The 12367-nt window shown below is 40.0% G+C and overlaps 1 protein-coding gene across 1 annotated transcript in view; it reads left to right on the forward strand.

Moving 5' to 3' along the window:
• Positions 1-12367, forward strand: part of RTTN (rotatin) — a 124274-nt gene that overhangs the window by 27944 nt on the left and 83963 nt on the right. Inside the window, exons 16-21 of the mRNA XM_020796643.3 lie at positions 1867-1983; positions 2815-2951; positions 4728-4899; positions 5009-5108; positions 5728-5816; positions 7978-8095. Of these exons, the coding sequence (XP_020652302.3) occupies positions 1867-1983; positions 2815-2951; positions 4728-4899; positions 5009-5108; positions 5728-5816; positions 7978-8095 (733 nt within the window). The remainder of the gene's footprint in view (positions 1-1866; positions 1984-2814; positions 2952-4727; positions 4900-5008; positions 5109-5727; positions 5817-7977; positions 8096-12367) is intronic.

Here is a 12367-nt window from a genome sequence, read left to right on the forward strand (position 1 = left end):
TTTCATTTACCCTTTCTTTCACCTTTGTCAAATGACCTGGGAAATTAACCAGGAGATATTTTGTCTAATAATGTGGCACAGGCTGCTATCACAGCCAGTCAGAACATCCAGAAGTAGGGGACCAGAAATTATATTATTCCAAAGAGCCTGGATTGGTTGAAACCCAGTGATGGAAATACTTTGCTTTACTTCTTCTTGTGGGAGCCCCTGAGTTAGCTAGCTTCTGGTGCCCTCTATGTTGTCTTGTAGTGTATGTTCCTGCTTGTCAAGCTTTTCAACTTAGGACATAAAGCATCAGTAGTAGTGGGGAGAGAAATCTCTGGATATTTTAGTTGTTTTATTTGTGAAGTGACTATATTTTTTGCCTTTATTTCCTTGCTTGCTTTTATTCATTTTTGGGAGAGGGGGGTGTATTCTGTTTTGCTTTAAATGTTTATATATTTTTTCCTCTGTGTTGGGGTAGCTTTCCCCTTTACATTTATTTTCAAAAATTGTTATTTGGCTGTTAATTTACTGGTTATTTGTTCTATTAAATGTGTACATTTTGGTATACTTTTGGTGATCTTTCCCATGTGTCGTTGCCAATTTTTAGAGTAGCTCACTTAACTTGCCTCTTTTTTTAGAGTAGTTTTAAAATGGTTCTTTATCGTTTTTGCATTGGCTCTTTGTTGCCTGCCTTGCTCCTGATTTTTTGGAGTAGTTTGTAAGGGTTCTTTAGGGCTTTTGGATGAATGCCAAAGAGAACTGGAATGGGTTAAAATAAAATGAAGAAACCGGAATGTTGCTTTCTTTAATGTTTATTGAAAGAACAGGTATATGGAAGACAAAAAAATTAAAGAGGCACCCCCCTGAAAGAACCCAAAACAAAACAACTCAAATGTTTTCGCCACATGCATCTCTATGTGTGGTTCTATAGCAACTGTTCCGGGAGCAAGGTGACTTAGTAAAAGGGGGAATGCAAAGGTGCTATATACAATTGGGAACTTTTGCTTAGCCCAACTGCTGCTTAGGATACATGCTAGGTATTGACTCATCTTCCTTAAAATTGATTTTTGTATTGCATTTGTCATAAGATGCTTTGCAAGAATATTTTAAAAATCATTATAAAACAATATTAAGGAGAGTAATTATAAAATAATAAAGTCTTATTGAAAGTAGAAAAAACTAGATTAAAATATTTAAATTAACATAATTGTTACTGATTCAAAAGAAAGTATAAGCACTAGTTACTCCCTTAGAGTAACTGAATTCCATTTTAAAAACGAATGTTCTTGTTGTTACTTTCTTCTACAAGGGCACTTAGAGCAGCAATCCCCAACCTTTTTGGAACCACAGACTGGTTGGAGGGGCAGGCTCCATGCATGGGGGTGGGGGCACCCCCGCAAGCACAACACACACACACACCACAAGTGCAACACGCCCCCCCCCACAAGCACAACACACCCGGAGGCGGGAGTGGAGATCCATCTCCATGGCCCAGTCCTGGGAAGCCCACGGACCGTCACCGGGCTGCGGACCGGGGGTTGAGGGCCCCTGACGTAGAGCACAGCATCAGCGCTTAAGATAGGACAGAGGCTATGAGCCTTTGAAGATTGTACCAATCCTATCTTATTTTCTGAGGCCCTCTGCAGCAAGTTTTAAACTCTTTTCAAGCTCACTTATGTTAATGAGTAGTACCAATCTCAAAGCTAAAATTTGTCATGATTGTAGATCACTGCAGTCCTTTCTTGTTTTAAAAATGCGTAAACTATTTGGTGTAAAGTTTCAAGGCACAGTCTAATTTCCCTTTCTGACTCCTACAAATTGGTTTGGCTACCCTTCGTTGCACTATTTGTTTATTCCACTGTTGCCTTCTCATTAAAACAGGTATGCTCGTCTGCCACATTTATACTGATGTATCTTCTTCAGGGCCGATTAATGATGGCAGCAGTGACCTGGAACAAGCTCCTTGAGGCCCTCTATCCTGTTGTTCCAGTCCTTCAGGTAATCTTAGCATCTTGTAGTGCAGTTTGTCTTCATGCAAGCTTAATTGGTTTGCCAATAGGGAAAAATATATAAACGTGGTAACCAGGCAAATAAAAAACAGAGGCATGATCTTGTTTGTTAAATGTTCTGGAGATATATAGGAAAGATTCATTCCCAGTGGTTTAGCTGACATTTTTCTGAACCATATCAGGCAATTCATAGCCATCCAAAATTGTTGCTGATCATAGTTCAGGGAACAAGTCCTAGTTTCTTCTTGTCTGTACCTCAGCATAATATGCCTTAGAATCATTGCTTAAGCCTTGTCGATTTGAAATTCCTACCAATTTGTGATTATTATAACAGATGGAACCAAATGTATTGGGTTGTTTCCATTAGTCCTTGAAACATGGGTTGTAGCAAATGTTTTGCAAGTATTCACGGGCAATGATAGTGTTGTGCAGTAAGGGAGGATTGCCGGGGGAATGGAACTATATCACTTTCTACATTGCTTCTTGAAGTAATGATTGGGGATACAGTGGCTTTGTGCCAGTATGGTAAATGTGAAAAAGCTCATTAAGATGCAAAATGATTGTGTATTGTATCAATTATGGCAGAATAAACAGTTTTTAAAGAACACTGTTGAGATAACTACTGTAGCAAATTACTTTTCCTCTCCAAAATTGGATTCCACTTGTTCATAGGTATGTGTGAACACAAAGAGCCACACATCTATTTAGTTTTGTGAATGATCAGTGACTTCAGCTTACTGTTACCAAGAAAAGTATTTCAGTGCATGATGCTTGTTTCCCTTTAATAGTCTATGCTAATTTCGAAATAATATTCACTTAGGGTTATGCAGACACAGAAGAACCTCTTGGGAATTGTATCCTCACACTAAGTGAAACAACTGCAGAAAAAGAAGGGATTCTTCCAAGAACAACTAGACTTAGGGCTGCCTTGCGTCTTCTATTCTCAAAAAAGCCATTGTGAGTGAATCTGCAATCATCTTGTGTTTTCTGCAGCACCATGGTGTGTTTGTTGCATAAGGTTATGGATATGAATATGTTGTTCCTTCAGATATAGGTGGCAGTGGCTGCTGTGTGTGTTTGTGAGTGAATTTAATTTCCCCTCTGTTAAGAAAGAGAGACCAGTGTGAACCATATTAATGGCAAACGTGCCTCTAGGAAAATCTTTTCAGACTGAAGTAACATAGTTGAAGTGCTGCAAGAAGAAATTCGGCATATACCAGAAAACTGAATAATATGTGAAAGGCACTAATGTAGTACAAGGTTGGCTGTGAATTTGGCTGTTGGAGTTGATAAGGCAACAAAGATTCAGTTAAGTGTATGTTTCAGTATGAAAGCCTTGATAAGGAAGTTAGATTTGTAAGTTAGCAGATTAGCCACCTAGAGTGGTCATACTGACCAGATAGGCGGGATATAAATAAAATAAATAAATACAATGGTGCCTCGCTTAACGAGCACTTCATTTAACGATGAATTCGCTTAGCGATGACTTTTTCAGAGCGTTTTTGCGCTCCGTTTAACTATGGTCCCTATGGGCGATTTTCGCTTAGCGATGTTGGGACCATGCTTCGCATAACGATTACATTTTGGGTCCCCTGTTTCGCTTAACGATGGTTTAAACAGCCTCATGTTTGCTGTTTTTTAAATGTTATAAATTTAAAATGTTTAAAATGTTTAAAATGTTTGAAATCATAAAGTGCACTTAATAAACCCTTTGTTAACCAAATTTGACTTTGTTCTGACTCTTTTAATTTGTTGTTGGTTTTTTTCCCCCCATTGAGATGCATTGAATAGGTTTAAATGCATTTCAGTTGGGGAACTGCGTTTCGCTTAGCGATGTTTCCTATGGCGATTTTCACTTAAGGACGGCAAATTGTTCCTATTGGAACGGATTATCCGGTTTTCAATGCATTTCAATGGGAAACCGCGTTTCGCTTAGCGATGTTTTCACTTAGTGACTAATTTTTTTGAACCAATTAAAATCATTAAGCGAGGCACCACTGTAAATAAATAAATAAGGGTTGTAGTAAAAACCAACCTGTCAAATGTGGACAAGCATTAAGTAATGTCTTTCCAGTGGGAAAAAAACCCTTTGCCAATGAAACCTGGCAGACAATCTCTCTAGTCGATCCCTCCTCCCCATCCACCCTTGATGGGATTTCCTTGTTCTCTGAGCTGAACCAAAAAAAAAACCTGATTAAGAAGATGTTCTAGTCTTATGAAGCAGATCTTGAAGCTGTGTTCAGAGCCAAGGAGGAGGATTGTTCCATTTGTGTTGATTTGCTGCAGTGTAGTTACCTCATTGGGTCCCAAACATCGACAATACGTTTTATATCTTTTGAGTGAGAGCTACCCTATGCTACTTTCCAGTTTTTTCTGTAGTCTTTTTGTTATCGATTGTGATCCAGGTCAGTCAGATGAGATGTATATGTTCAATGAATTTTGTTTGGTATATTTCAAGCATAGTAACATATCAATGAGTAGTTCTGGAAATGTCATTTTTCTCTTAACTAAGTTCCTAGGCTTCAACAGTAGTGATTAACTGGGATCACAAGATGATGAGGGAAATTAAAGTAGATAAGACTTGTAAAGTTGATGCACTAAAAACATTCCATTTTCTTTGGAAAAGGGTAGCAATTAGTGTAGAACTTTTTTTTTATTTTGTGCATGTATTTTTTAAAAACTGTAGGAAGCATTTTCCAGGAAAATGTCCAATCATACTCTTAATTTCTTCAGAGTCCGTTCCATGGCACTCAAACACTTAATGTTTCATCTTACGGTTGATGAAGAGGTGAGCCTGAAGCGTCCACTGCTGCAGGGCAGTGTCCTTTCCAGCATTCCTAACTTATTAATTGTGGAAAAGCCTATTGAACTCAAGCTAAGTGATGCAAGAGAGTCAGTTTTTAAGGTAAACAAATATGCATTTAGCATGTTTGATAATGCCCCTCTCCTGGAAGGAATGAGAGAAACAAATATTTTTCTAGGGCAATAAAGATTTGTATTTGTTTCTCTTTTAGGCTGAGACAGTTGAAAAACTGTATGATATTTTTATCTCAGACACCATTGATCTAGTCTTGAGGAAGTCTGCAGCTGAGCAATTAGTTGTAATTATGCAAGGTAAAATCCTTTCTGTTATTTGCCAATATGTTACAGAGATACTGAATGTCATTGAGTATGTTGTCAATCCGATGGCCATGAAAAGCAAACACGAGGTATCCATGTGCTTAAGAACCCTAGGATTTTCAGAAGTATAAAGAAGGGGGGGGTTCAGCTTGTTATTTTTATTTATTTAGCCAACCCATTTGCCAAATTACTATTTCATTTGCCAAATGACAATTTGACGCTTGAACTCAGTAGTTAGTACAGTAGCCAAAGTGAAACTAATCACCAGAAGGAAAATCCAATAGTTATTTGTTAGAAATGCTATTAAATGCATGACCTGTACTAATGCAGTACTTCTTGTTGTAAAAACATCTCAAACAAAATCTTCATTGGCTCCAGAATAACTATTAGAGTGAATGAATGGGCAAAAGGAGTGGTGGTGGTGGGAATGGTTGAATGTAAGGGAGAATTCACACTGCAACATTTTGTTGTAGATTTTATTTGTGATTCTTAAAATTGCTGGGAAGGGAATTCTTATTACTTATTATGAACAAAATATTTCATAATCAAATGCCATGTTGTTAGTATGTATGTGCCTCCATGCCTAGAGCTTGTTTCTTATTTCCTCTTTCAGATTCTAAAATGCATGACATTATAAAAAAGAGGGGTGTGATAGACAGAATACTTGCTTACTTTGCTGAGTTTGTTGACCGGGATGGTGAGGTAATCTATATATATCATTAGTAGGATGCAACACTTTTCTCAGCATGCTCAATTATTATAAGCTTTGTAAAATTATGTTGGATAGGAATTAAATAGTTGGACTGGAGAAATATGCAGCTGCAGATTTGGCCAATTTCCTGTTTCTGCTTGGTTAAGAGAAAGAATTATTTTGGCTCTTATCCCTACATTGTGATTAAACATGTTTAAATCCCACATCATCACTCCATTTTAGTAATAAGTAACCAGTTACTGTAGTTCTATATCCAGTTTAGCAGACTTGCAGTTGAAACATAACTTGAGCTTTGCTGTCAAACAGCTCTCCCAAGTTTATGATTTATGTGTTCTACACTGATAAATTATCTTGATTTGATAGAATAATTATCAGGTGTAATCATTATGTCCATGATAGCTGCAATAATACCAGCACTATAGTGCTGTTTGTGATACATATTAACACAAGAGCATTGCAGGATTATTTGCGATGGAAAATGCCTGAGCAATTGCACAGTTGACATGTATTCCTTGGACCTTGGGTATAACACCCAACAATATTATTCCTTTGTAATTTTCAATTACGTGGTGATGTACGGGATTTTATTATTTGTTTATTTAAAATATTTTTGCCCTGCCTTTCTCCTAAGAAAGGACCCAAGTGGCTTACATCATTGGGACACAGTATTAAAGCTAAAGATAGTGAATTATCCAAATGAATTAATAACATTAGATTAAGAATGTTAAGTAAATCAATTATTCCATGGATTCTAGTCACAGTTTTTATATGAGCTATAATCTGTCCACAATAACCCAGCTAAACAATCCAGAAGATAGTTCATAGTTTATCTGCACCACACTGTTATAACAGTTTGATACTGCTCTATACTACTGTATGCCCATGGTTTTATTCTACTGAATCCTGGGATTTGCAGTTTGCTGAGAGATTCAAAATTCTTTGATAGAGAGCTCTAGTGCTGCAATTTAGAGGAGTGTTCTAGCACTCTCCAGCAAAGAATTCTAAGTACCTTACCAAAATGCAGATCCTAGAATGGAGCCATGACAATTAAAATGGTATTGCAAACGCAGTGTAGCATAGATGCAGTCTTTGTTAAACCATGCTTTCTGGTTCACACATAGAAGCAGGCCAGCTTCAGGTCAGCTATAGTGAACTTTATTCTTTATTCTTGTTTCATTTCATACGGCCCACAGGGAAGGTATGGGTCCATGCCTTCAATCATGTTCCTGTCTTCTCATGTGTGTAGTGCTGAGCTGTGACTTAAGTGTTACATTCACACTCTTGACCTCTGGTTTTAAAATACCTCTTGGAAGTTGGGATTTTGAAGAATTATTTTGAATGTATGTTTTTGATCTTCAGGCCTAACATATACAGCAAAGTGTCAAAATTTTAAAAATCCTATACAATTCAGTAGGGACGAAAGAAACCAATGTGTTCTGGACAGACCACAGCTGGTTAATGTAAATGTGAAATGAGAATTCTGTCTGACGTTATGTCTGAATTGCGGTAGTTATGTAGGAGGTGTTTACTTGTTCATATACACCACCAAAAATTTGGGGGAATCCCTGTCTTTTTATGTGGAGAGCTGATAAGCATCTGCTTCTTTGTTTTGAACAAATCTGAGCACACAAGGAAATCTTTCTTCTTTGCAACATTTCTGTTACCTAAGAGGTAATGGAACTTTATGATGTCTGCCTTTTGCACATCCTAGCCATGGAGATACTTCACTGCAGCAAGAGGAAGCAATTCAGTCTGTAATCTATGTCTCTGTTAAAATGAATTGTGGCATACTTCCAAGCTTTTGCCTGCATTGGCCTTTGTGGGGTTACAGCAGAGAAAATGCCATAGGATTGAAATGAGACAAGGTGGAAAATGTGCTGTAACATCTTTCTATTAGATTTACATTTTTAATTGAATATTCAAATACTGATATAGATCAGCTTTGATTTCTCTGGATCTGGGATTATAGACAGAGGGATCAAAGGCAGAGAAAAGAAACAGGACCATGCAGGCTTTTTTGAAGACACTGTAAAGTGCCCAAAGAATATTGACCCCAAAGAAGCAAAAAAGGGCTGGGGAAAGGTGGAATATACTGCACTGAGTTAGAGAATGCATAAACATTATTAACGAAAGTATTTTCTTTTTTGACAGATCATGGATTGTATGATGTTGCCATGTCTTACCCTTCTACGTAAAATTGTATATGCAGATCCTGTTAAACGTCTGTCTCTAGCTAACCAACCTTGTGTCTTGCTTTTGTTATTTAGAGGTAACTTTGTAAATGTAGCTTAAATATTATACGCAACCTTATTGATCCATAAAACAAAACTCCAAAACCCAGGGTATGCTGTTTTACGAGGACTGTTTAGGGCTTTTGATTTGATTAATAATGCTCCTTTAGCAGTGCCTTGCTAGATGATCGTTAAAGAAGAGTGAAAGGTAACTCATCTGTTATAGCAGAACTGTCTTGAAAAAAAAATAAGCAACTACCATAACTGGGGGTTGCTTTGACTCCCATTAAATTCACTTGGATCCATACTTTCCACTCTCACAATCTCTTCAGATTTCCTCTAGTAATGGAGAGCTACAACATCTCCCAAAACAAGGTGCACTGGAGGTAAACAGTGTTCACAAGGAAAGAAACTTCTGGAAGTGCAAATCACCTTATAAAAAAGAGGTTTACTTTCTGTGTATATTGTTTTAAAAGTTAAAGTGATTTCTTCTTGTCATTGGTGCTGTACCAGAAATGGGTAATTGCCAAAATTTTCCTTTAAACAAAGTCTAGAGCATCTTGGAACTCTAATCTTCCAAGCACACTATATTTTAAAGGCAAATGCTGGCTGCTTCTTTGTGAATGCACACTAATGGGTTAATTCTGCGCCTGCGCAGGATTCGTGGGAACTTTCTTGAGCTTAAAGTCCTGCGTTTGGCAGGACGCATGCCCACTGTGTGCATACTCTACCCATCTGCAGAGCCCCGTAGTTCCTTTTTTCCATCATTGAGGTTAGACTACTCTCGATGCTGGAGCTGTGTTTTCTCCCCACCTTTTTGCCTTTTGTGAGGTCACTTTTATCTAAACTTCTGCAATTTCAAAAGGACGTTTGTTGTGATTGCTCTTTCCCCTTCCCCTCCCCCTTCCTGTTTTCCCGCCATTTTATGGCATGGGCGGGTCCTTCAAACTGTGCACCTCTGCAAACAAGATTCCCCTCTCAGGTGATCACGATCAGTGTCTTTTCTGTCTGGGAGAACATCAAACCCATTCCTGCCAGGAGTGCAAAAGACTCACTAAACTGGCGGTTAAAATTAGATTGCAACTCCTCAGATCCTTCCTTTGGAAGCACTCTTTGAAACCGCTCACCAACAACCCTCACAATATGGATCCTACATAGACCTTGATTCTGAGAGCAGACGCCTCTACTTCAGCTGGAGCCTTGTCATTGGCAACAATCCCAAAACCAGGTCTGTCTCATCCCAAGGTGTTGAACGAGCCTTCTTCATCGAACAAGCCTTCAAAATCAAAATCTTTGATGTCAACCCCAAAGGCATCCATGACCTCGAGACTTGTTTTCTCCTAAACAAAAGAGAAAGTCAGATGAGTCTACGAAATATGCACACAAGAAGTCCAAGCAAGCATCTAAAACTAAACATCAGCCTGAGGCTATGGTTGCTGCCAATGAACTCCCATCGCCCATTCTTGAGGAATCCTCCAGAGATGCCACTGGCATCAGCTTGGCATCGGAAGATGGCAGGCCACACTTGCCATCTTCAGGCCAAGTCTTGTCCCCAACTTTGACTCATTCACCTAATTATGGCCATGTTCAGGCTCATGCCTTTTCCAGCCCAGCCTTGCCCACACTAGCTCTCCATCTACAGGGCGGGCCACAGCTATTTAGCTGTCAGTTTTGGCTTCCATCATACAGGATTCACCATCACCTCAGAAGCATCTCACTAAGACGCACCATTTGTCCCCTTGCTATCTGCATCAGGAGACCTATAGGGCTTACAGTCGTATCCGACCCCACCTGGAATATCGCGACACCCACTATGGAGACTATTGAAGAGCTTGGTGTCATCATGACTATTTGGACTTATGTCAGGAACCTGTTCCTTACTACTATGAAGAACCTAAGAGGGTTCACTATGCCTATACGTATCCCTCTGGATCATTTTCGCCATCGCCACCTGAGTATCAATCTCATCCACATTCTCAGGAAACACAACCTGGCTTGGTTCTGATACCGAAACCACTTAAGAGAGCTCCTCTAAACCCTCTGCCCGGACACCAGTTAACATTGAAGTGACCCTGCTCTTCCGCATCGGACCCGACACAGCCCACTCAAGGACCACCCTATCATAGATTAAATCTCCTTCAGTACAAGTCACAACAACATACAGAGGACCACCTCCTGCACTTCTCGAATCCAAGAGCATTCCACCAACTCAGCATGCATCCACGTTGAGTACTGCCCGAGCCTCCACGCTGAAGTCTCGACATTGATCTCGTAACCCGGGATTCTCTTCTCACAGAGACAGTTCAATCACACTGTCCACTGATACTCTCAGTCCCCTTTCTGATAGGTCACTTGAATCTCCAACTTACCTTCCAACACCTGATTCAGATGTTGCTGATAATCACCCTCCCTCACCTTAGGATTTCAACTCTTATTTTCACTTAGTTCTTTAGATGACTAAGGCTCTGGAGCTGGAAGTAGAACAACCATCTCCACCCACATGGTATCTGGTTTTTGACGATATCAGTAAAGATAAATAATCACCACTTAGTCTTGCCTTCATCTTGGCCATGCTCGCCCTTATCATAGAACTGTGGGATAAGTCTTCTTCTCCATCTCAAGTATCCAAATGAGTAGAAAACCTCTGTCGTACTCATGGAGATGATACTACCTTCCTAGTAAAACACCTGCTGTCTAATTCAATAATTGTTGAATCCACACAGTCTCAAGCAAGAAATCGCCCTGATGTAACCCCTACTAATAAGGAGGGCAGGAAGCTCGACATTCTTGGACGCCACTTATATCCCATCATGTCCTTTATTATGTGTGTCTCTAACTATCTGGCAGCGATGGGGGCATACCACAGACAGTTGTGGAACAAGTTTCTACCAGTATTACAAGCCACACCAGAAGAAACCTGTGCTGCTGGTCTTAATATCCACCTCAAAGCCACGACCTTGGCAAAGCAAGAATGTATTGCTACTCGCCATGTAGCTGATGCTGCTTCAAAGAGCATGGCCAAATCTATTACAGTCAGAAGACATGCATGGCTTCACTCTGCTGGCATCACAGAGGATATCTGCTCATGCATTGAAGAGCTGCTTTTTGATGGTATTGGTCTGTTTAACAACAAAACTGATGACGTTATGGACAATCTCGACAAAATCCATAAGACAGCATGGTCTTATTCAACTCAGCAATACCATAGGTATCTGCACACCTAATGGCGCCAACCTCCCATCTGCCAACAGCTGTATCAACAATACAAGCCTGTCTCCTTTGAGAGATCATGCCCTCCACCTCACATGGCTCCTCAATATTATCAGTCCCAAGCTGCCAGTGTCCATGCCAGCCCTTCTGCTGACTGGAGAGGAAAGCCAAGCAACATTTTTGACTCAGTCCCTCCCCGGATCTGCCTCTTCCCCATGCCTACACACTCTTGGCTGGCACCATTTTTCCATGCTTGGTCAGGCATCATTCCTGGGTCTTAGCCATCATCGATCTGGCTACCTTATAGAATTTTCCAAACTTCCCCCTACAGGCCGATTAAAACATGCAACACCATCACCCATCTTGGAGGATGAGATTTCATCACTCTTACAGAAGGATGCTATCCAGAGAATAGCTGTTGAAGATTAAAATACCAGTTTCTACTCCCGATACTTCACAGTCTCCAAAAAGGATGGTGGCCTCTGCCCCATATTAGACCTACCGGACCTCAACAGGTACATTCAACCCAAATAATTTTGAATAGTCATTTTAGACAGCATCATTCCTCTTCTCTGCAGAAACAACTGGTTCATTGTCATTGACGTTCAGGATTCCTGCTTCCTCATTTCAATACACATGTACCACTGGAAATATCTCCACGTTACCATTCACAATGCCATATTTCAATTCAAGGCCCTTCCTTTTGGACTCTCCACCACGCCCATGGTTTTCACAAAGTGTCTTGGTGCATGCCTAGACTCTCATGCAGCACAGTCTTTTTACCTTATGAGAGAATCTTCAAGCTCTAGAAGGCAGTATGCCCATTCTATCCTTTCGCTTCAGTGTCAGCTCACCAAACCCAACACCTTCTTGGGCTTATGGCATCTACTGCAGTGGTTCAGCACGCCAGACTGAAGATGCATTGTCTTCAGTCTTGGTACATATCTCTATTCAACGTTCAAACAGAACACTCTTCCAAGTACCTCAAAGTAATGCCAGAAACTGGCAGATAACTTACCTGGTGGACTTCACCAGTCTTTCCATCGGTCATCCATTCCACTCTCTCCAACTCTCTATCCAAATGACCACTGACACAAGCC

Source organism: Pogona vitticeps, chromosome 4 (assembly GCF_051106095.1).
Source record: "Pogona vitticeps strain Pit_001003342236 chromosome 4, PviZW2.1, whole genome shotgun sequence".
Classification (NCBI taxonomy): Eukaryota; Metazoa; Chordata; class Lepidosauria; order Squamata; family Agamidae; genus Pogona; species Pogona vitticeps.